Source organism: Sorex araneus, chromosome 5 (genome assembly GCF_027595985.1).
Source record: "Sorex araneus isolate mSorAra2 chromosome 5, mSorAra2.pri, whole genome shotgun sequence".
Lineage (NCBI taxonomy): Eukaryota > Metazoa > Chordata > Mammalia > Eulipotyphla > Soricidae > Sorex > Sorex araneus.
Window position 1 is genome coordinate 199196057 of NC_073306.1, and position 25670 is coordinate 199221726.

A 25670-nucleotide genomic window follows, 5' to 3' on the forward strand; every position below is an offset into this window, starting at 1 on the left:
AACAGTTTTGTAAGCCACAATGCTTAAAATAAAATTTTTAAAAAGATCAGAAAGGATATAAAGAAATCAAAATCTGCATACACTGCTGCTGGGAATATTAAATAATGCAGTCACTGGAGAAAATATTTAGGTAACTCATCATCAAGTTAAAAGTAGAATTATCATATGACCCCTAAGTTCTACTTCTATGTAGATAGCCAAGAGAATTTTAATTTTACTTCAAGGTATATATCCAATGTTCAGACAAAAACTTGTTTCAAGTGTTCACAGCAGCATTGTTCACAGTAGCCAGAAGGTAAAAGTAACCAATGTCCCCAAACTAACGAATGAAAAAAAAAATGGTGTATACAGACAATGGAATATTACTCTGCCACAGAAAGGAAATGAAAAAATTAATATACTCCATGACAAGGATTAAACTTGTAAACATCACACTAAAATAAAAAATTCAGATACATTTTATGATTCCAAATCATTTTATGATTCCAAATCATTTTATGATTCCAAATCATATGATTCCAATAAATGACCAGAGCAGGCAAATCCATAGAGTTATGAGTAAGTTAGTGTTTATCAGGGGCTGGTAGTAGGAATGGAACAGAAATGACTCTGAAAAGGTATGTGGGGGGGTTAGTTTGTTTTCATGGTGCTGAGATTGAACTCAGGGCCTTACAAATGCAAAGCAAATGCTATACTGCTAAGCTACATCCCTGGCCCTTTGTTGGATTTTATTGAATGAGGGAGATGATTTGGATTAGATAGTAATAGTGATTATCCTTATGAAAAGAGTAAGAATCATTGAAATGTATACTTTAAAATTTACATTATACTAATATAATGGTGACTCTTATGGCAACCTAAACTAAATCTCTGTAATTAAAAACTAATAAAACCAAGCTCCAAAATCAGCATCCAATTATCCAGAGTAGCACCCAATAGTTACTCTAGAAAAAAGTGGTTTGAATATAGTCCCATTCTCAATTAAGATTTCTACAATTGAATATTCTTTCAGAGTTATACTTAAGACAACATAAATCCTACCTCTTCTATCATAAAACATTACTGGAATTAGCAATATTAGGTAATTAAACTATTCTTTTTTTTCTTTTTGGGTCACACCTGGCAATGCATAGGTGTTACTCCTGGCTCTACACTCAGGAATTACTCCTGGCGGTGCTCGGGGGACCATATGGGATGCTGGGAATCGAACCCGGGGTGGCTGCGTGCAAAGCAAACGCCTAACCAGCTGTGCTATCGCTCCAGCCCCTATTAAAATATTCTTGGAACTGGCCTAAAACTTTTGCACAGGACTCAGGCAGACAGCTCAGGAGTGAGGACCAAGCCCAAGTTTGATATCACGAGCCACAGGCTTCCCTGTGCCCGATCAGATGTAGCGTCCAAATCACTGAGGACTCGGCAACTTGGCCTTTTTCCTGGGAGAAATCCAAATAAAGATGAAATCTGCTTGAGAATACACTGTTGGATGAATCCAGAGAGTCTGAAAAGACCAACTTACCCCGTAGAACAGGCCAAAATAGGGAGGGATGTCGGGTTCGAAGACGTTGATCAGGGACAAGATCTCATCCTTATAACCCCAGAGCAGCTCGTGGACCGTGTGTGTCACGAACATCTTCTGCTGGTAGGCCTTCAGCAGCGCCTCGATCATCTTGCGGAGGACGTGGTTCTGGGTCCATTGCATGGCTGTCTGAGGAGCAACGGCAGACTCAGGCAGGAGCAGCGCGACTCCTATCTCGCCTACCACTCTGTACTTAGCACGGGGCATCGGGCACTTAAAGGTCAATATGAAAATGATGTGGAGGAAAGATAAGCCAGGGAACTCTGCTCTGGCTGCACGTGCAAGAAAGAGACCCTCAGTCCTGTCCCTGCTCAGGACCACACGCAACAAGTGAGAGCTTAGCATTCCCAAGCACCCTGAGTTATACGTGCATCACTGGAGGGAGGGGGTGGAAGCCTTGGAACTGCACCAACAGCTTTGGCCACAAGGTAGCACCACCTTCTTCTTAAAAGGGCCAAGGCTGGGCTTTGTAAGGACCAGATTGGGGACCTAATGCTCCATCGTGGGCCAACCATCAAACAAATATAGGAGTTAGGGTGGGGCCCCAGAGAAGGCCGACTGGAGAAAATAGTGAAGTCTGCAGGGTTTCAGAAGTGTTGCTCTTAGATGGAACTGCATCATATGCAGATCCCATTATATACATTATATATATGGACCCCACTGACACCACACTAGGCTACAATGACCAGGCCACTCAGCTCCCAGGAAAAAGAAGGGTAAGGCCAATCGACATTTTGAAAACTTTTCAATCCAAGGCAGAAATCTAAATGAGAAAGAAGCTTTCAAATTCCATCCCTTCAGTGTCTGAACCCAAACAAAGAAATACATATTTTAAAAAATATTAGCTACCCCTCAAATTACTAGGGGTAGCTAAAACTGTTCACATATATGCTAGTCATGATCACAAAGCAAGAAATTGGGAAAAATGAGTTCTAAAATTTGCATTGTTGTCATCACATGAAAATACTTTAAAATCCTTTTTCAGAGGTGAAAAAAATCTTAAATGACCTTTTTTTTTTTTTTTTTTTTTTTTTTGCTTTTTGGGTCACACCCAGCAATGCACAAAGGTCACTCCTGGCTCTGCACTCAGGAATTACTCCTGGAAGTGCTCAGGGGACCATATGGGATGCTGGGAGTTGAACCCGGGTGGGCCGCGTGCAAGGCAAATGCCCTACCCACTGTGCTATCGCTCCAGCCCCCTAAAATTACTTTTAAAGAGGGGAAAGGAAAGAAATGTATTCCTTTTACTCTCAATGCATATCCTTGACATAATTTCATAGCTCTTGAATATAAAGCCATAATAATCTTAACTGAGTCTCCTAAAATCCAAGTAGTGATACTTAAAATGTCCACTTACCACAGCGGGAATATTTAATGTTCTAATTAAATCAGTTTGAGGGTCTCCAACAGATTGGTTTCTCTCAAAAACATAGGCTTTGTTGCTCACAGCAGATATTGTTGTTCCATTGTCTCCAAACTGAATATCAGCTTTGTCTCTGAGTTCACTAAATAAAGAAAAGAATTTGTTTGAAAATAGGCATCATTTAATAAGCTCTCTTCTTTTCATTCAACATCAATTTTTAATTAATTAATTTATCTTTTGGGGGCCAGACCCAGTGATGTTCAGGGGTTACTCCTGGCTCTGCACTTAGGAATTACTCTTGGTGGTGCTCAGGGGGCCATATGGGATGCCAGGTATCAAACCCGGGTTGGACAAATGCAAGGCAAGAGCCCACCCTGCTGTACTACTTGCTCCAGCCCATCTTTCAACATCATTTTTTTTTAAAAAAAACAAAAACAAATCCTGGGGCTGGAGCGATAGCACAGCGGGGAGGGCATTTGCCTTGCATGCGGCCAACCCGGGTTCAAATCCCAGCATCCCATATGGTCCTCCGAGCACCGCCAGGAGTAATTCCTGAGTGCAGAGCCAGGAGTAACCCCTGTGCATCGCCAGGTGTGACCCAAAAAGCAAAAAAAAAAAAAAACAACAACAAATCCTTTCACTATTGTCATTGCATAGAAAGAATATATATATATATATTCAGAATATATATATTCAATTTTTTAGGAACCACATATATATAATAACCATAATATAACATATATAATAACCATATAATAACAAAAAATTGGTTATTAAGGCTGGAAATGTGGGTCAGGAGTACGCACTGGCCTAGCATGTGTAACACACACACATGCACACACTCACACTCACACACACACACACACACACACAACACTAGATCTATAAAGTGAGGGGAAAATGAGACCCAAGAGTCAACTCAAAAACTGTAGCTACTGATCTCTGTCCTCACACCCGGGGAAATACAACTGTGAGGGTCACCAGGACCAGAGAAGTAGTCAGTGAACCCTCTCTTGAGTTTCTTTCACCCGCTCCAATAGTTTCAAGTTTCTCGATTCTTGCAGTTAGAGCCCAAGGTGCGTTCCACGGTCATTCTTTCTCACGTGGACTCAGTTCAGAATGCATTGATCAGAATGAGTGGTCAAGGTGCAGTTCGTCAGAGAGTTTGCCCTTTTCTGACACACTGTCTGGGTTGCTGGTGGCACCCAAATGTTAGGAGAACTGGCAGCTGTGTCTGGTGCCAGGGCTGGGCTTTGGGAGAGGGCCCGGGGCACCTCAGGGAACAGCGAATTAGAGGAATCCAGCATTTGCAGTCTCGCTGGCACGACTTCCTTCCTTTCTTGCACTGGGCAGACCTCAGCCTGCCAATTCCTTTTCCTCGGCTTCTGAGTCCTGGGTGGATACAGAACTTCCTGACGAAAAACACAGTAGGAAGACTGGCTTCCTCCCGACATAAGCATTTCCTGGGAAGATTCCTACACTGCAGACCTCTGTCATTCATCCATTTCGTCCTTTTCAAATAAGCCCCTCTCCCATTTTTTTTCCACATCCAGCTATGTTCAAGGTTTACTCCTGACTCCGCACTCATGAATCAGTTCTGGTGGCACTTGAAGGAACCGTATGCGATGCGGGGGTCTAACCAGGATCGGCTGCGTGCAAGGCTCATAAATTTCCTTTTTCACTTATGTTAGCCAGAGAGTTCGTCTAGCTGGCAACCAAAGATACCTCATTTTAGAAAATCATAACCCAGCTGTCTGACAGGTGAGAAAATGTAGTTCATGGAATGACCCAAGGCTAGCCAGGAAGTGTTGGGACCCAATCATCCGGTCTTACACCCACAGTTTACTGAGTCTATGAAAAACTGACTCCAAGAGCTTTGGAACAACTGGAAGGGAAATGCGAAAGCTGAATCCCCGCCTCGGCCAAGGTTCGGGCTGCAGAGAGGGAGCCCTGTCCGTGAGATGAAGAGGATAACTTCTCCAATAATGGGGTCCCAGGACACCCCCCCAACACACACCACCCCTTGCTGGCTAAGCTAACCACTCAAAGAGGAAAAAGGGACACTAATTTGCACTCAAGGAAAACCAGCTAGGGAGTCAAGAGCTGGAAGTTCGAATTCAGCTCTGGCAAGTTTTCTGACAAGTGACAAAAATCAATAATCCTTGCTAAGGCTTTTCTTGTTTCCTAAGGAGCCCAGGTCATGAACCTGGGGCCTGGAGCAAATGCCCAGCCCTGAGCCCTCTGCACCTGTGTTTACTTATCAGGACTGATCGCAGAGATGACGTTTCGAATGTTTTCCTTATCACTTCCCCTGTAAAGGACCTCGTGTTTTCAAAGGGAAATGGCACACAGAAGAACTTCAGGCCTTGGAGCTTAGCCTGGTTTCTCAAAGTTAAGGTTTCCCAAACCATAAAAGTAATTCTCCCCTGACAGGAAGGAGCCCAGGGACCACGTCAGGTAACTCAGCAAAACAACGGGCGGTCCTTGGCCACCAGTCACTGAGGCTGGGCCGGGGAGACTTCACCAAGGCAGGGCTGACCGTATCGGGGCTGTGAGAAACGCTGTCTGCTTGAGAAGCTGAAGTGCCAACTGGGGGGATGGCAAAGGGCCTCCTTCTCAATACACGTAGCCTTGGAGGGACCCCAGACGTCACCCCTGCCCAGCATTCCATCACTGGGGAAGGTTACAACACAAGGGCGGGTTGAGCAACTACACCAAGGAAATTTCTGGTGAGTCCTGCTGAGAGCAAGAGAGCAAAGAGGAGGGGCCGGAGCGATAGCGCAGCGGGTGGGTGTGGCTCTTGGCTTGCATGCTGTCAACCCGGGTTGGAACCGAGGCATCCCATATGGTCCCCCAAGCAGTGCCAGAGAGTGATTTCTGAGTGTACAGTCAGGAGTAAGCCCTAAGTGTCAGCCAGTGTGGCCTCCCTCCCCCAAATAAATAAATAAAAATAAAACCAGTTAAACAGGGGGCAGGTGTAGGAGCAGAAGTACAGCAGGCAGGGTGTTTGCCTTGCATGCGGTCAACCGGGGTTTGATCCTCGGCATCCCATGTTGTCCACTGAACTGCCAGGAGTAACCCTTGAGCATCACTGCTGGGTGTGACCCAAAAATCCAGAGAGAGAGAGAGAGAGAGAGATTGAGAGAGAGAGAGAAGAGAAAGAGAGAGCAAGAAAGATCATAACCATGGGATCCAAAGGCCAGAGAAACTTCCAGAGAAAGGGAGTTAAAAAAAAAAAAGCCACCATGAAAGGCAGATGTTCAGTTAACAAGGTGCATTATGACACAGCTCATTACATTACGAAGCTGCATGTGAAAGTGCCCTGGGGTGAATGTCTCGGGTAAATGCCTGGCTCTCTGTTAATGCCAAGAAACTCTTCTGGACATCAGGAGATCAGACTGCAGGTTGCTAATGACAGTGACGGCCCTGCCAGGTGACTACTACTCATAATCACGTATGAACATTTGTGGTTAGCTTAGGAGGTGCTTCATTAAATAAAGTTGTTTTTCAGGTACGTTCTTGGGGCCCAAGGAAGTTCAGTGGCCAGAGGTGCCTGCCTCCCCCGGCAATGCTCACGGTGCCTCTGTTGTTTGGAATCCCTGGCAGCTGCGTGCAGGGGGTCCCCAGGGCACTGCGGCCAAGTGCTCGTGAGCACGCAAGAAAGGGTTGTGTGAATGCTGGCCAGTGCGGCAGCAACAGTGGCCAGGGGAGAGAGAGAGAGGAGAAAGGAGTTAGGAGACTAGGAGAGAGAGAGGGAGAGGAAGAAGACGGTGGGGGGGGAGAGAGAGAGAGAAAGAGGAAGAGAGAGAGGAGGGAGAGGGAGAAAGAGGAGAGAAAGGGAGAGAGAGAGGAGGGAGAGGGAGAGAGAGAAGGAGAGAGAGGGAGAGAGAAGGCGCGAAAAGGAGAGAGAGGAGGGAGAGGGAGAGAGAGAGAGGAGGGAGAGGGAGAGAGAGAAGAAGCGAGAAGGAGAAAGTGAGGGAGAGAGAAGAAACAAGAAGGAGAGAGAGGGAGAGAGGAGGGAAAGGGGGAGAGAGAGAGGGAGAGAGAGGGAGAGAAAGGGGGTGAGAAAAAGAGGAAAGGGAGGAAAGGGAGAGAGGGAGAAAGAGGGATAAAGAGAAAGGGGAAAGGAAGAGAGGGAGAGAGGGAGAGAGAGAAAGGGAGAGAAATATAAAGGGGAGAGGGAGAGAGAAAGAGAGAAAAGGAGAGAGAGATTTTTTGCACTACAAAAAAGAAAATTTAAACTCTCACCATCTCAGAAAGCAAACAATAAACTGAGCAAAGGAAACCAAGAGGAATCCGTTTAGTTCGCTGGAAAATTAGCATCTGTGCAACATTCATGGCTGGGAACTGCTGGGAAACCTCGTTCCATGCCAAACTACCACAACCTTTCGCTTGCAGGCACTGGGGCCCTTTCGTTCCTCCCAGGCTGTTTTCTGGGAAACTGCCGTGTCCGGCTGAGAGCCCAGCGGAGGCTCAGTGCTCAATCCCAGCCTCCTCAGAGACCAGCCTGCGACTAAGGAGAAGACCCTCCTGCTTCGGCACCACAGCCCCCTGGCCTATAAAAGGGAGATGCCAAAGTGCCTCCCCTCCCGGCTTGCTGTGGAACCAAACCCAGTCAGAACATGAACTGGCACGCACCACCCGTCCGAGCAGGAGCAAACACCGTTTCCAGAGCAGGACAGACCAGGAGGCGGGCTGGCCAACAGGGCAGAGCTAAGGGCGTGGAAACACTGTTGGTTGACGAACACGAAAAGAAGTTCCAGCCCCGGGGTAATGGATGAAAAGGAGTGACCGACTTGTTCAAGCATGGACTGGGTAAGTGAAGCGTGGTGACACATTCTTCTAGTGCATATGACTATTATTATCCTTGGCATGGGGTTGTATATAGACTAAGATATAATACGGGGAAATCCCACCTGAGGAAATATTTAGTAAATAAAATATTCATATTATGAATAGGCATAACATATGTATATATTGTAATATATCCATATAAAAGTGAAGTACAGACATGGAAAAACAAATGAAAAAATACATTCTTTGTTTCTCTTTTTTTGCTTTTTGGGTCATACCCACCGATATTCAGGAGTTGCTCCTGGCTCTGCATTCAGGAATTACTCCTGGCTGTGCTTGGGGACCATATGGGATGCCAGGGATTAGACCCAGGTAGGCCACGCGCAAGGCAAACCGCCCTGCTTGCTGTATTATTGTTCTGGCCTCCCCCAAGACAGACCTTCTTTAAACATTAGCATTGTTTACTTTTGAGACCATGAAGTTATAGAGAATAGTAGTTTTCTCTATCTTAATTTAGGGCACTGTCAAAACTATCTTTTGTGCTTATGTATATTATTTTGTAATACAAGCATATTTTCCATCTTATAAAGGTAGCGCTATACACAATATTACATAACTATTTCATAATGGTCAATGAATAATCTAAAAATATCTGAAATATATCCCTCACATTTTGTCCTCTTACTGCCAAAGCAGTGATATATCATTCAAAAAAGTAAAACACAAAACAACAAAAATTTACAAAACCCAGACAGCAAATCCAAGAAACCCAAATCAGAGACAGTTAATGGAATACTGTAAACTCAGCAAATAAATCTTTAGCTGTTTTGTATTGAAAGTGAAGTGAAACTGGTTGCACAAACTGGTTTCTAAGGAGAAAGAAGAAACAGTACAAAATTAAAAACTACTTCCAAGAGCTGGTAGAAACCATGGAACATCAAGTATGAGACCCACATTTACAGCCACGAGGTCACTAAGCAAAAACCCAGGTGGCAAATAACAGGCAGAAATGAGGCAGTGCCTGGGCGAATGTGGTGGTGTGGTGGGCGTTTTATCTAATGAAATTCAAGGACACAGCACAAATGCATGGTGGCTCTCTGATTTAATACCACGCTGTTTAATGGGAGTAGCACTGTAGCACTGTCATCCCGTTATTCATTGAGTTGCTCTAGTGGGCACCAGTAACGTCTCCATTGTGAGACTTGTTACTGTTTTTGGCATATCGAATGCGCCATGGGTAGCTTGCCAGGCTCTGCTATGTGGGCAGGATACTCTCGGTAGCTTGCCGGGCTGTCCAAGAGGGATGGAGGAATCAAACCCGAGTCGGCCGCATGCAAGGCAAACGTCCTACCTGCTGTGCTATCGCTACAGCCCTTCACTGTCACTGTCACTGTCACTGTGATCCCGTTGCTCATCGATTTGTTTGAGCGGGTACCAGTAACAGCTCTCATTGTGAGACTTATTGTTACTGTTTTTGGCATATCCAATACGCCACGGGGAGCTTGCCAGGCTCTGCCTTGCGGGCTCGATACTCTCAGTAGCTTGTGGAGCTCTCCGAGAGGGGTGGAGGAATCGAACACGGGTCGGCCGAGTGAAAGGTGAACGCCCTACCGCTGTGCTATCGCTCCAGCCCGGCTCCAGCCCTGAACGGGAGTAAATGTATTTATTATTTATGACTGCAAATGCTACTCCCAGTGAATTACTGTGGGGGGGCGGGTTGAAACTTCACGCAGAAGTCCAGACAAGCTCGTGCGTGTTTGCTGTGGATTGCAACATAAGTGAAATAACTGGCACTGAAGCAGAGAAGAGTCTGTGGCGCGTGTGACTCCTAACGCATCTCCAAGGAGAAGACATTTGTGCCTCACTCAGCAGTAATGTGACTGGGCCCCCCGGAACCCAGAGACGGTGCTGCTGGGCTCCAGACCCAGCTCAGTGCTGACTCAGAATGACTCAGCCAGCAACCATCTCTTGGGCAATCAACAAGAGACTAGCGAGCCAGTCGGACCATTTGGCTGTTAGGAAGAACGATCTCTATTTTGTTTTTCGAGTGTGGCGAGGAGAGGAGCCAGAAAAAATAGCTCGACCCACTGGAGCACAAACTTTGGATGCAGGATGCAGGAGGCTTGAGCTCCACCCCCAGCACCAGAGGAGACCCCCCCCCACACACACCAGGTCACTGCTGGGAGTGACCTCTGAGTACAGAGCCAGGTGCAGTTCCTGAGCACTGTTGTGTGTGTGCCCGTATCCCCTTTTTCCGGCCCACCCCCCAAGTCTCCTTTGGTAAAGTGCAGCTTGACAGGAAAGAGTGCTGGAGGGAAGGGGGATTCCTGTGGAAGTGGGACAGGAAGTTCTGCAGGGGAGCAATGCCCTGGCCATCAACTCATGTGTGTGTGCTGTGGATTGCAACAGAAATGGAACAACCGTGGCTTCGGAGCAGAGAAGAGTCTGTGGTGCGTGCGGCTGAGCCTCCCTCTAGCATTAACCGGTGACCCGAGTTGTTCTTGTAAGCCCTGAGTGTTTGGAGCTGGCGATCACGGCCCCAGATAGGAATCCTCCCTGCAATTTGGTTAGCTTTGGCACCCGGGAGGGTGGAGCAGAAACAGAGCATCCTAGAAACTCATGTAGAACAAGGCAGAAGCGTTAGAAAACAGGGAAAGGCCCTAAAGACACTGAAGAAAACCAAGGTCTTTTCTTAAAATACAGTATTACTACTACTACTATCGTGGTTTGGGGTCTATCCCTGGTGGTACTCAGGGCTACTCCTCGCTCTGTGCTCAGGAAGTACCCCTGGCAGTGCTTGGGCGACCATGTGTGGTGCTGGGATCGAACCCGGGTCAGCTACAAGCAAGACACGCCCCTTCCCCACTGTGCTCTTTCCAGCGCACCAGGGTGGTTCTGCAAAGAGCAGGGGTGAGAGCGGCTCTCCGTGGCTTCATGCACGCAGCTGCGCTTCCAAACACGCGCACAGAGCCGGCCTTTGTCGGGGAATCACGTGCGTGTGCCAACCCTCGGCAGCATTTCAGACGGTCGTAAACAAAGCCCGGGCCCTCCCTCTCCGGAGCACTTGGCGATGCTCGGGTGCAGAGGGGTCCTTGGGCATTCCTGGCGGGGCAGGGAGGAGGCGGCTGGGATGTACCTGTAAGTGTATGGTCCCACTTCTTCTAAGACGGGTCTCTCCCCTTGGAGGATCTCCTCTGGATTGGTGACGTTGAAGAAATAGAACTGAGAGTACACGGGGATGGGGGGCTTCTTCCAGGAGTCGAAGGCCTCGGAGCCGTTCCTTAACACGATGTCCTAGGGAAAAGGCACGGGGAGAAGTCGCTGTGTGAGGCTCAGCACTGGAGGGAAAGGACAGAATGGCCCCCACTCCCAGTGCCCAGCCTGATGGTCCTTTTCCTGGGCACTGGCTTACAGTTTGCTGAGAGCAGGGCACTAGGCAGCAGGAAGCACACAGCCCTGTTCATGCCAAAGTCTTCGGTCACTTACAGGATGTTCCCACAGCCGCGGGTCAGGCGTGGAGACAGAGAACAACCAAGGCCGTGGCTTAAGCACCCAAAGGGCCCTACTGACCCACTGGTGGCTGTTGAGAATGCTGCACTCCCAGCAGTCGCACGGGAGAGAAGACAGGAAGAGAGGCCCCCAACAGGCTCACTTGGGTCCTTCCAGTTGAAGGAGAGACAGTCCCAGCCCTGCCCACCTCCACACGCATCACGGGTGCTTCTTGGGCATCTTCTCCACAACCCCCAAAGCAGGTACTTAGTCCAGCTCGAAAGATGAGGAGGCTCCAGTTAGGTGATGCTCTCTGCCCACGATCCCCCTTCACTCCCTGCCTGGACTCTGTGTGACCAGTCAAATTACGCCTCGCATCCATTCATATATTTAAGTCTTAACCCTAGTCTTTCAGAATGTGATTTTATTTGAAGACGGTGTCATTTGTGGTCTGTATTAGAGATGTGCATGTATCATTAGGATGCTTAGAGAAATGAGGTCATTAGAGTGGGCTGTGCTCCAATATAGCTGACGGTCACATAACATCAGGACACAGATACACACACAGGAACCCTGATGTAAACGCACAGCAAGATGCCGGCCAGCTAGGAGGAAAGACCAGCGTCCCTGAAAGAAACTGGCCTTGCTGACAGATCTCAGACTTCTCTCCTCAAAAGCCTGAGATGACACATCCCCCAGTCTGAGTGTCTGTCGTGGCAGCTCAGCAAACCGACCCAGCACGGCTCCCCTAAGATCAGCATGTCCCCCTCCTCCTGGCTTTAGTGACTTGGGGTGATCAGCGGATTAAAGGTGAAACGCAAGGCTCCGATTTGGAGCAAAGACCCTAAGAGGCATTTGCCTCCACCAGCCACACTGTGCCAAGAGAAAAATCACACCCCGACAGCTGGTGACCCTTTCACAAAGGCCCTCCACTGGTGACACACGATCCAGGCATGAAGCTCGTTCAACAGGCCAGTTCAACCAAGCCAGCCTTGCTGACTCCGCAGTCGCCCGGACACCTCCAGTGTGACATGAACAGCCCCGTTCAAGTGGCTGAGCTGCAGGGGCTGTTGTCGCCCAGCATTGCAACAGAGGCCTGATTGACAGGGCACCCTGCGTCACTAGCAGAAACTGATGGTCGAGTAACTTCCAAAGTCCACAACTTCTTAATGGAGGGAAACTGTATTATAAGTAATACACAAACAAGGGCAAGGCTCAGATGGAACAAACAAAAAGTGAACAGCGATGACCTCTGTGCTGGGAAAATGCAGGATCCCTGATGCAGAGTCTTGATGAGACGCTGCACTTTCCAATGCTGCTCATCGTGTATTAAAAAGAAAAACTTAACACTGAGAATGAATATATATATATATATATATATATATACATATATATATATTGGGCTTTTTGGGTCACACTGGGCAGTGCTCAGTGGTTACTCAGGAATTACTCCTGCAGTACTCAGGGGACCAAATGGGATGCCAGATATCAAACCTGGGTCGGTCGCGTGCAAGGCAAATGCCCTCTCCACTGTCCTATTGCTCCAGCCCCGAGAATTTTTTTTTTTCAAGACAACGAGATCTACCAAGATAATGAGTGTTGGGCCACCAGTGAAGCGATGAGAACTAGATTGCAAGAAAATGTCTCCACTGGGATGAGAGAGACGGCACAAAGATTATCCCTCTTGCTCTGAGCCACTGGCCGTCCCACGGACTCCATCCCCAGCACTACGGAAGCAAGCCCTGAGCACAGAGCAGGGAGTAGCCCCTACCCCAGCAGTGCTGGGTGTGTATTCAAAACATGAATACGAAACCTGAAGCTCTCTCTTGCCACCTGTGTTTGGTGGTCTCAGGCCACTTCCCTCACTCGGGATGGCCAAGGCAATGGGTGGACAAAAGAGGAAATGAGGGTCAGGCTGGTTGGTATCAGTTGCACTTTGTTCCAATCTCATTTCCATCCTCCTCTGATTCTCCTCTATCTTTCTCTCCCCGATTCTCCTTGATTCTTCCTGATCCCACTCCCTCCCCACTCTTCCCGCCTTAGTTATATCTCAAATCATGAGGGATTGGGGAGCAATTACACATAGGTGTGGTCAGACAATCAACAGATGTAAAGTCCTTCCATCAGGGGAAGCTTCTCCTAGGACAAATTATCATCCAGCAAGATGGCCCGCATAAGGGCAGAATACCATTTATGGGTGCGTTTCTCCTTTCCTTAGTTCAACAACTATATAAACATTCATCTTAATTCTGCTCCTTAATAATATTAGTAATTTTGTATGGACACAGTAAGAGACACATTAAGCTTATAGGATAGCTTTCCTGGAGACATCTCACTATAGATCTCGGGCTACAGTACTCAGGCCAGATTAGTCTTTCCTAAATTTTACAGGGTCCTAATCCAGTTGTTACTCTTTGGATCATGACAGAATTTGTCCATGATATGCTCTTAACTTATAGTTAAGTATTATGGCGCTTGGCCAGGCCCAATTCGATGTCAGGGTAGCTCACAGCTTGCCCTGGGTCCATCCAGTCCCTTGTCGGGACCCTGCTTTGGGGGTGCTAAGAACTCAGGGCAACTGAGGCTTAAGTTGAGAACACAGATGCCCAGGAATGAATTGTTATTCAGAGTCAATTAACTGCCAACTTACAAAAGCATAGCATTAACTGTCTCCTATATCTATACAAAAAGGACATTGCTCTAAAGTAAGTATAGAAAGGACATAAGGAGAAGAGAAAAGCAATATTTCACTTACGAATACAAATGCAGTGTCCTTAGAAGGATCTGACCTTACAAGTTAACTGATTAGGAGATTGACCAATGGGGAAGCAGAGCACAAAGAAAGAGGTTACAGATAAATACAGAGGAATGGGAGTGCCTCAGGAGCACTGTGATGGGTGTAATCCAATACACCTAAGCTCCCTGCGGCAAGGGAGAAAGGACATACCAATGTTAAACCTAAAATGTTTAGAGCTGTATTCCAATAAACTGAGGAATGGGAGTGTCTCAGGAGCACTGTGATGGGTATTGCTCAGTAAACCTAAAGTCCCTGCGGCCAGGGAGAATGGACACACCAATGTCAAACCTAAAATGTTTGGAGCTGTATTCCAACACTGGATCTGACACATTCCCACATTCAAAAGCTAAAGAAAATTCCCCGTCATCATCTGTCCCTCTCTGACAGTGAAGCTGAGTGGGCAAAGGGACCGACTGCAGAGCAGATTGGAAATCCCGGCTCCAGTGGGTCTAGACAAGCGCATCAGCTGGACAAACTCAGGCGTCCAGGCCCCCGGCGTGGCCACAGCAGTACCCCAGGGCTTAGAGAGGAAGCTCCGTTATCCTGTTATCAAACTGAAAATATTCCAAGAATCTGCGGGGGGAGGAAAGAAAGCGGCTCTGAAAGGAGTCCATGCTGAAGGCCGCAGGCCATGGCAAAGCAGATACCTGGAACTGGCGCTGCCACGGCTCGGGGGTCCTGAGGACTCAGCATCGCTCAGAGCAGCCAGTGACCACATTTCTATTCTGGTGACACCCCACTAGCACACTCCTGATCTTATCCTCATGGACGGACCAGGCTAAGGGCAGACTGGAGAGATGCAGACTTTCCAGACCCGACCACAGCCTCCTTCCCCAGCCTTCAGAGCCAGCCCCGGGCCGGACTCATCTCATCTCTGCCCGCCTGGCTTTCTGAGAGTTTGGGTGTTGTTGTTTTTTTCCCAAAAAATTTGTTGTTGTTGCTGTTGTTGTTGTTGAATCACAGTGAGATATACAGTTACAAAGCTGTTCATGCTAGCATTTCAGTCAATAATGTTCCAACACCTGTTCCTTTACCTGTGTACATTTCCCACCAGCAACCACCCAAGTTTCCCTCCCTTCACCCCCCACCTCCAGCCTGCCTCTATGGCAGGCACTTCTCTCTCTCTCCCTCTCTCTCCCTCTCTCTTTCTCTCTGTCTCTGTCTCTCTGTCTCCTCTCCATCTCTGTCTCTGTCTCTCTCTCTCTCTCTCTGCGTCTCTGTCTCTGTCTCTCTCTGTCCCTGTCTCTTATCTCTCTGTCTCCCCTTTGGGGCATTATGGTTTGCAATACAGAAACTGAGAGGTTATCCTGTTTGTTCCCTGACCTTTTAGCACGAGCACGCAGTTCTTGTCATTTCCAACTCTCTTTGTCGTGGTGGTTCCTTCCCTAACCCAGCTGCCAACTGTGGACCAATCCTCCTGGACTGACAGTGTTGGAAGAGCTCCCCAGTCCTTCATCATATCTGGGCTTGTGGCGAGAGGCATGGGCCACTCTAGGGAGAGACCTGCCGACCGGGAAGTGCTGGGCTGCCGGGAGGTGAGCAGAGGCCTGGGGGCCGGGGTAGCGTCACGGCTGCTGACCACCAGCTTCAAGTATGGCGGCTTATTTACCTGCCTGGCCTGCAGCCTTCTAATCAAATGGGTGGAGAGAGATTATACACTTCGGTTATACAAGCTCTGTGATGGTCTCTCTGCCAGCCAGTGGCCATCGAGCACCGAGAAACAGCTCAGGATGTGAACTTGACTTCTCTAAGATGAATCTGTTAACCAGATCTCAATCTGTAAATAACCATTTGTTTTCCAGAAGACCTTGAAGTCTCAAAAAATATATTAAAGGTGGTCTGATTTCATAAAAGGATTTCTAGGATTTCTAAGAGTTCAAGGATTTCTAGGCTGGAGAGATAGTAGGGTGGGTAAAGCACTTGTCTTGAGTGTGGTTGGCCTGGGTTCGAGCCGCAGCATCATGTGTGGTCCCCAGAACAGCACCAGGAGTGATCCCTGAGCACAGAGCCAGGAGTAAGTCTTGAGCACCAATCAACATGTATGGCCACAAAACAAGACAAAAAAAAATGGAAATGAGGATTTTTATTCCTTTAAAAAGAAAAACCTGTGGAATTCACGCGCAATTCAATCAGCTTAATCAATGGCTGAATAAACAGCAGTGCTCCTACATTATAAATAAATAAATAAATGAAAAAACCTTTCCTTATTCTTTTTTTTTTTTTTTTTTGCTTTTTGGGTCACACCTAGCGATGCACAGGGGTTACTCCTGGTTCTGCACTCAGGAATTACCCCTGGCAGTGCTCAGGGGATCATATGGGGTGCTGGGAATCAAACCTGGGTCAGCTGCATGCAAGGTAAATGCCCTACCTGCTGTGCTATTGCTCCAGCCCCAAAAAACCTTTTTTTTTGGAGAGGACTGGGGTTTTGGCCTCTGGGCCAAAGGGGCTGAGAGGCTACTCCCGGCTCTGTGCTCCTGATTGGTGGTGCTCAGGGTACTGTTTGTAGTTTTGGGATAGAACTGAGGCTGGCTGCATACTGAGCAAGCATTTTATCTACTATATCCGCAGCCCCCAAATTATTTTCTCATAGAGGCCAAAATCAGGGGTAAAGGGGGCTAGGAAGTGGCACCTCGTGATCCCAGAAGCACCAGGCACTGCTGGCCTGAACACCAAGCGTTGTTGATTTAATTTCCAGAAAAGGGCAGGCCAATAATTATCACCTCGCCATGAAGGCCTGCATATCCCTTCAACCATATGGATCACCCCTATCTTTGGACTTTGTAATGGGAAATTTCTTGGGGGTCAGGACAGAAAACATCCAAAATTGAAGTTGACCTTGAAGCTTGGAAAAGCAGCGACTTAAAAGGAAAAGGAAAGTCTAGTTACTCGACAGGGCTCACAGATCAAATTCATTGTTGTTTTCTCAAAACAGAAGAGCTGATCTACCAAAAAGGAGGAGGGCCTGTCTCCTGCTCCCTTGTCTAAGCCAACGCAGTTCCTGGAGAAATATTTGTGCTACCTGCAAATAGAACCAGGTAACCTACACAATCAATTTTGGAGATAAACTTTGTCAAGTTTGGAGAGAAGAACTCAATTTGAAACTGAGGAAGAGCGGAGGGGTAAACGCAAAGCCACATGACAGCTGTCTAGGGAGGAACCCAAGTGGGGTTTCTGAAGAGTTTGGGGTGATGCAGGTGTTCACTGGTTATTTCAGTCACACTGAGGTCTGAGGGAAGTCGAAGCTTCAGTAGAAGCTTAGAAACCATCACTGTAACAGCCTGTAATAACACATGACTTATCACTCACTTTGGGAAGCAATGGTCGACACTAGTGACTTTCAATCTTTTCACACTATGGACCGACACCAGCACACATGATCCAGACAGGAGCCCTTCACCCCATGGCTGCTGTGGAACTGCCTACTCAGAAAGATTAGTGGAAGTAGAAAGTGAAACAAGGAAAGATACAATGGTGAAAGTGTCATGTGACTAAGTTTTACAGTCAACAGGAGCAGGTGGGGGCCATAGGAGTGAGCTTTTATCTGCTATCCAACACTGAGCCATGGCAGGTTGATGAACTACAAAAGAACATTGAGAATCAGGACTAACTCTGCACGTCTGCTGTGGGAAACGGCAAATTTTACCAGAGCCCCTTCACCTGGAAAACAGCCAAGAACCACAGTCCCTTTTGTGTTCAGAAAATGCCTTCCTATAAACAAAACAAAACAAACGACACCTTCTCCACATGACTTAGATAGGACTCAAAGCCACCTCCGGCTTGCCCAAGACACGGTCAGACACGGAATCTACTCTCCACACATTATCTCACACTTGTAGAGCCAAACCACCTTCATTTTAGGCACGAGAGGATCTCGAGCTGCAGGGAAAAAAAGGGAATCATTTTCCTTCTGTGAGTCTTCTGAAATAAAGACAATCCAGCAAATTATAAACCTTCCAGCAGAGAAAGAAAAAGTGTTTGGGAGTCTTTCATCATAATTTTCTCTTTCAGCCTTTACATAGAATCCCATTTTGGCATGTGGGAGTTCCTGAGGGCAAAGCTCCGAAACCAACTGGACCATTTGAACTGCGAGAATGTTCCCAGGATCCAGACAGGGGATGACAAGGGGAGCCAGGGTCAGGGGGCGGTGGGGGGGCTGACATTTCCAGGATACATCAATGATTGCCAATCACCGGTGGCCAGGTTTGGAACATGGTCTGTTAACACCTACAGAATCTAGACAAACAACTGATTGGCAATAATGGAATCTAGACAAATAACTGACTGGCAATAGTGATGGAATCTATATAAACCATTTTATTTCTGCTTATATCAATCTTCCCCATGTAACCACTAATCAAGCTTTTCACCTCCCACTTATCACCTGCCCTCGTCCTGTACGTATTGCATTCCGCTTGCCCCTGATAGTCACTGTTGATCCTGAATGAAACTGTCTACAGAGAGACACACACAGAAATCTCAGAACCGAGAAGCTCGCTGCAGAGATGCCTCCAGACTTTGCAATAGGTCACGTTGGCCAGGCCACTCCAGACGGGAGCAGTGCTGTCCCTCTGCCTGTCCCCTAGGAATCCCGGTGGCCGCCATCTTCTAGAACCCAACAAAAAGTCCAGGTAGGCAGGAGCAGAAGCGGCAAACACCAGGCCTCACGGGGCAGGGGAGGAGCCGGCCCTTCTCCTTCCCCCCACCCCGATGGGACTCTGAGATGTCCACAAACAGCCCCCGGCTACTTATTAAGCTTCTACACGGCCATGATACACACACACACACACACACACACACAAATCTCAGAACTGAGCAACTCACTGCAAAGATCTCTCCAGACCCTAATTATTAAAATTTTAGAACTCCTAAAGTGCACGGCCACTCTCACAGCCACACGACATTATATCCATAACAAGCAACACAAAACAAATTGTCTAGCATTGCTTTTTCGGCAGGTTTGAGTGGTGGTGGAACTAGTGTTGAAATAATGAATGTAATCATACTAAAGAGAGAGTATTGTGGAAATTGTCTGCCATACAGGCAGGGGAAGGCAGGGGGCAGGGAGAATACTGAGGATTTTGATGGTGGAAAATGTGCACTGGTGAAGGGATGGGTGATTGATCATTGAATGACCGAATCTCAAACATGAGAGTTTTGTAACTGTATCTCACAGTGAATCGATAAAAAGAAAAAAAAAAGGGCTACAGTGCCATCAGCCTGTAGTCTGTGTCTACTGACCATTGGTCACGAACTGCATAAGAATCAGCTCCATGTACCCAAGTCACCAGATTCTGCCAGACAGTATCAGGGTGGGAGCAAGGAAAGAGTAAAACCCCCAAACAGGAAGAAAAACAGTGAATTAGGATGAGTCACTGGTTGGAGTCCAAAGCGTCCATTTAAAGGATCAAAGCTATGTAGAAGTAAGAAGCATGTTTATGATCTATGTTAAACATGAAAAGCAAAACCTGTAAAATATGTGCTCGTGGGGATTAGACTAGGAGATAAAATGAAAAGTTTAGGTGTGGAGAGATAGTTTAGAGGTCAGGGGTGTGTATCACCTGCTCTTCGGGCACTCGGTGCCCCCAACTCTGCCAGGCCTGGCCACTGAACCACCGGATTCGTTTGACTGAGGATCACCAAGACCTCTCCCAGGGTTCCTTAGCACTGCTTAGGTACCATAAAAAAGAAAAAGAAACCCCCGAAATATTAGAGATAAAACATATATAATTTTTAAATAATCATTTTTTTAGGTGCGGGGCAGACAGCCCAAGTGGCAGAATATATGTCTAACATGTGTGAGGCTCTGAGTTTGATCCGGGCACCACATACAACACCTGCCAGCATCACCAGGTGTGGCACTGGTGGTCCCCCCGCACCGTTGGGCGCCAACCCACCAGGCCCGCACTGCCGAGCTGTGCATCACTGAGAGGGACCCTGCCAAATATGGTCCATAGACATTTTGTTCCAGCTTTCAGTTACCCTCAAAATGTCCAAACCTCCACCCTAAATCTGCCTGTGGAACAGGATTATGAAATATCTTCTATTCTTTATTGTATGTTTTTCTGCAGCACTTGGATTTCGGGGAGGGCTAGGGGTGGACTTGGGGCACACCTGGCAGTGCTCAGGGCTTACTCCTGACTCTGTGCTCAGCAGCCATTCCTGGTGACTCTCACAGAACCATAAGGCACTGCCAGGGATTGAACCAGGGTTGGCTGCGTGCAGGACATGTGCCTGACCTCTGGACTCTCTCTCCAACCCCATCATTTGAATTTTCTATAATAGGGATGAATGCATTCTGAAAACTAGCAAATAAAATTGTTCTCTTATTTATTTGTTTTTTGAAGTGGCCATCTAAGACAGAAACTCAACTTCTCGCAAATATTATCAATAGATTCTATAGGATTCTATAGATTGTAAGACAAAAAGTGGCTTTGGAGAGAACCAGTGCATTCAGAGTCTTTTTTTCCTGTCCTTCTGATACCCTATCAGCTTCACCCTTCACCTAATTCTAACACACACACACACACACACACACACACACACACACACACTTTACATCCTTTCTTTCCCATTATGATCAGAGAGTGGACTTAGCACTCTGTATTTCTTGCTGACATTTTCTAACAAGCATCATAGTGTGGGGAGAATTTGACAGTGAGAAAGGAACTGCAAACCCACTTATGAAAGTCATGAAAATCTTACTGTAGACATACAAACCCCAAGAATGAAGAACCCCCAAAGGGCAGGGAGTGTGCAGAACAAATGTTCAGATGCCTGATTTCTCTCCCCTGGTTGGCCTCCAGCAAAGAGGCACCCAAGTTCCAAAGACAAATAAAGTGCTGCCAGCTAGCAGGAAGGCAAAATCCTTTCCGGAGGGGGGATAAAAGGGGTTTTAACAGTTGGACTGGAATTTACTCTCCCAAGTTTCAGGATCGAAGTAAACAATGAGTAGGCTGGAGTCTGCCACGAAGCACAGCGGATGAAAACCCAAACAATGAAAGAACCCTTGGAGGCTGGCCAGCCACACAGACAGCGGATCTGCCACGAGCAGAGTCTGTTCCTCCTTGGTCTGCCTCCACCCTCCCGCCCATCACCTCCTCCCTGCCGCCACTCACCCAGGGCCTCACATCACCTTTCATTCCATGCCAACCCTGCCTTCATCACTTTAATATATTTTATCTCTCCCATCCCACAGCAGTGTGTGTGTGTGTGTGTGTGCACTATACACACTAAATAGTGGGAAATGAGAACAGAGGGATGTTTATAACACAGCTGCCAACATGTCTAAACCAATAGCTTCTTTATTTGCATCTCCTTCCCCTGGTGTTTAACTCAGAGAAGGACCATCTCAGTACTATCACTTAACTCAAAGAAGGACCATCTTAGTACTATTACTTAACTCAGAGAAGGACCATCTCGGTACTACCACAGCGGCTATTACCTGCGGTGAAGGGGCCAGGAGTCAAGGGCTATGCCAGGAGCTCTACACACATCATCTCTGATCCTGACGCTCACCCTGCAAGGCGAGGAAGGATTCGCATCTTGCAGAGAAGACGCTGGTGGCACTGGCTTTTCAGAAGCTCACAGGACCAGGAAGCCAAGTCAAATCTGACCGAGGTCAGTCGGCTGAGTTTGCAAAGCCCAGGCTCGGGCACTCCAGCAGCTGCCACCCAACTGGACCCCCTGGACAGATCAACAAGGACAAACACCGGGCAGCATTGAGAGGCCCTGGATGTGGTTCCTGGCACTGCAAAAACAAAACACACACACACACAGAGGCCACGCGAGTGTGCCCCCAATATTGCAAAGACTGCATCACAAGTGGTTTAATTCTTAGGAGAGGCAGACGGAAGGCCTGAGGGGTGAAGTGTAATGTCCACAGCTGAAGCTTAAATTAATTCAAGGCTGAAGAGATAATTCTTACAAGAGGCAGACAGAAAGCCTGAGGGGAGAAGTGTAATGTCCACAGCTGAAGCTTAAATAATTCAAACCTGAAGAGATAGTATAAGGGTTGAGGTACCCGCCTTGCATGCAGACAACGCCAGCTCAACCTCTGGCACTACATAGTTCCCCAGAGGATCATGGGGATCTGGGCAGTTCTTGGCACCGCAGGCCCAAACAGTGCCACACCCTCAGAGCCTCACATTGAACCCAGACCAGGTGCCTGGGAATCAGCAAGGAGCCCCCAGGTCTCTGAGCACAGCTCGGAGACCCCAGACAAATAAACTTCAAATAACTCAAGTAAAACTGTCCTCGAGAAAGCTCAGAGTAACTGTGTTACACCTGATACCGGAAGCAAACTGGAAATGTGTGTGTGTGGGACTCGCAGTGAAACACTATGTGTTTAACAGCAGGTCAAAGCATTAGCCACTGCATCTCGAAGTTCAGATGTTAACTTCAGTATCCAAGGGCTGTGGTAGCCAACCCCAGAGAGATAGGGAACTGCAGAAGCCATCACACAGCCCTCCATCCTTGGGGGGTGGGGGCTGGGCTTCCTCTGGGGGTGATGGAGGAGGGTGGCCATGGAACTGCTGAGGCATCAGCGGCCACCAACACACGGAGACGTGAGGAAAACGCAGTCAGAGCTCTGGCACTTCGAGGAGGCTGCTCGGCCCCTTAGCTCCAAGACTACACCACACCCGCCCGTTGGTCCAGAGAGGACAGTGCTGACCTTCCGGTTCTGCTTGCTGCCCAGACCCTCAGCCCGCTACCCTCTCAGGAGCCTGTTTTTGCCCTGAAGGACACAGAAACTGTGACGACCTCAATGCCAAGCATTAAGAGAAGTTGCTCACAGGAAGCCATGGTCTCTGCTAAAGCAAGGGCTGGCTTCTCCGGGCACAAGAAGCCCTTCGCACAGCATAGCCATGGCCAGACTCGCGACGACTGATCCCTTTACTAAGGATTTTGCTGTGGTGGAGTCAGCCACGCGACCAGCCCCGTAAGCAGCTGAATAATTTTCAAATGACACTAAAGTAACATTCAACACAAGGCCCTCTGTCTGTTTTACAGCATAATTGGGGTGTTTCTGTCTTGGCGTTGGGAGGTGCTGGCAGGCCATATGGCGTGCTGGGCACTGAGCTGGGAGCACCCATGTAAATAAAGCGTGTACTGCAGACCCCTGAGTCATCGCCAAAGCCCATCCTGCAAAAGTGCTGCTGGATTCTGCTGATTGATTTCAGCCAAGCAGAACACACTGAATTTTCCCAGGCATCCTATGGCGGCACCACCCCCAAGAAAAACATCAGATTACTGAGGTATGCGGTGAATCTGCGCTTCGACAGCCAAAGCAACTAAATTGGGACTAAGGCACTTTCCTGTGTATCCGCCAACGTGTATATCGGAGAGCTTTCAACATGCCCAACAGGCACAGTGTTCACAAGAAGAAGTTTTTCCAAAAACACAAAACCGACAGTGAGCAGTGATGTGTTAGACCTGGTAGAATTCATCCCAGAGAAAAGCGGGAGCAGCCACCCTCCCCTCTGCTCACGGGATGAAGCCCAAGTTCCTGATCTGCTGTGCTAAGCCTGCCTTGATCACACCTAGCCTGCCATCCACCGCCATTTCCTGGCAGACACTGTGTGCACGAGCAACGCCAGTGGTTCCAGGGTCCAGGCTGAACTGGCCACTTCTGCTGAGATGCACGTGATGTGCTACAGATGTAGATCCGCACACCCAAGGGGGTATAGCAGATCTTCCCAGACGGCTTGACTTGCTCTCCCAGGGTAAGCCGTTTCCAAAGGATCACCATAGACTCAGGGATGCATCGGCTTGCATAGAAACACTGGTAGGAAGTAAGACACTCAAGGTAAGCCTCAGGAGAGCACTGCTTAATGAAATGACTTCAGCATCTTTGTTAACACTTACTCAGTATAAATTCACTGAGATAATGAAGACTGACACTGAGAACCTGACCTAATTAACATGTTGTAGGTGATTGTCAGAGCACTTGATTTAAAACTCTCCAACAGCAAAACACCAACTGGCCTGCCTTTTCGTGTGTGTGTGTGTGTGTGTATGTGTGTGTGTGTGTGTGTGTGTGGTGCCAAGCATTGAACACAGGCTTCACACAGAGGCATACAATCAACAGCTGAGCCACATTTCTGGCCAGTTGGTTATGTTTTAAAACATTTCTTCCTCTAAGCCAACTCAACTTGCAGTTATTTAAGGAATTTGAATACTACAAGACTTTTACAAATACTCTGGACAACTCAGTTTACCTGAGAATGGGAAGGGGTGGCCGGGAGGGGTCTTTGGAACATTGGTAGAAGAAAGTGATCACTCTGGTGGTAGGTGTGATATCTGAACAATGAAAGCATCAAACTATTATCAGCAGTATTATAAATCATGGTACCTCAATTAAAAATGGGAGGAAAATAAATTCTCTTCTGAGGTACAAGTAGTGAGCTACCATTAAGATTGACCTTTAGGGGCTGGAGAGATAGTACAGAGGTTGGGATGTTTGCCTGGCACAGGCCATGCACATAGTCCCTGAACCTGGCAAGAGCAATCTCTGAGCACAGAACCAGGAGTAAGATGTGAGCACAGCCAGGTGTGACCCAAACCAAATCCCTGTCCCCAAACAAAAGTATCATATCTTTATTTTCAGACTTTATTCTAATCGAGGAACAAATGCACTTTCTTTTAAGCATCATTACTGTTAGGTTCATTTTACTTTACTTGCAATGATTTCAGCTAATTAGAACTGACAGTTGCGGTTGAAACGCTAGTTCATGTGTCAGCTTGAATTGTTACGCTATGAATGATATGCAGAGCCCTATGGTGAAGAGCTGTCCCCACAAAAATCTCCTAACACAGACCACCCTCAGTGCCAGGCAGTTGGCAATGTGAAAGCAAGGGTAGGACCACCAGATGGAAACAGAGTCAGGAGGATCGGATAAAAGTGGGTAGAAAGAAAGTGTGTGTGGGCCAGGGCCGAGGGAGTGGATGAGAGATTTTAAGATGTGAATAAATAAGATTGGCCAAGAAAACAATGCCCAGTTCTGTGTGTACCTGGTGGAACCAGTCTTGCTGTTTTACAACCTGTTTGGGTTGTGCTTTTATCTCTGACAGATAAATTAAGCGATGTTTTCATCAACTATATCTGTGTGTCCTATTCCTCCCATTACTCTTCACTTTTAGCACAGTTTTAAAAGTAAACATCTCGAGTGTGGGAACTGCAGGTGCGAGTACACTACTGACACTATTCCACTCTCTCTACAACAGGTATAAAACTCGAATGTTAAAGGGGCCAGATGGGTAAAGTGAACAAGAGCAGTGAGTCATGAGTGTGTATGCTGGTCTGCATGTCAAATTAGAGCGCTAGTAGTCACTGCCAGTTTGGGGAGCCAGGCATCGAACCAGGCTCTCTAAATTCAAGGCAGGAGCTCTTCTGCTGAAGCACATCCCTGGTGACAGAATTTACTTCCCCTCCTCTCCCATTCTTGTCTGACACGTGACTTTCTTGGGTACCATTCACTTGCCTCCTCTTGGTAAAGAGGGTGAGATACCGACAGATACTTCTCAACTCTAAGAACAACAACAAAGAAAGCTGGAGAACCAGGGCAATGTTCACTTGTACACGGGGTCAGGAAGTCAATGCGGTGTGAAGGATGGTGGCCGGGAAGGAGCCCCCGACTGAAGAGCAGCTTGAC

General features: G+C 47.6%; 1 protein-coding gene across 1 annotated transcript in view; it reads right to left on the reverse strand.

Annotated features, from left to right (window-relative positions):
• SCARB2 (scavenger receptor class B member 2) overlaps positions 1 to 25670 on the reverse strand; it is a 59764-nt gene that overhangs the window by 24216 nt on the left and 9878 nt on the right. Inside the window, exons 2-4 of the mRNA XM_055140142.1 lie at positions 10870 to 11027; positions 2934 to 3081; positions 1517 to 1705 (exon numbers count right to left, since the gene is read on the reverse strand). Coding sequence (XP_054996117.1) covers positions 1517 to 1705; positions 2934 to 3081; positions 10870 to 11027 — 495 coding nt within the window. The remainder of the gene's footprint in view (positions 1 to 1516; positions 1706 to 2933; positions 3082 to 10869; positions 11028 to 25670) is intronic.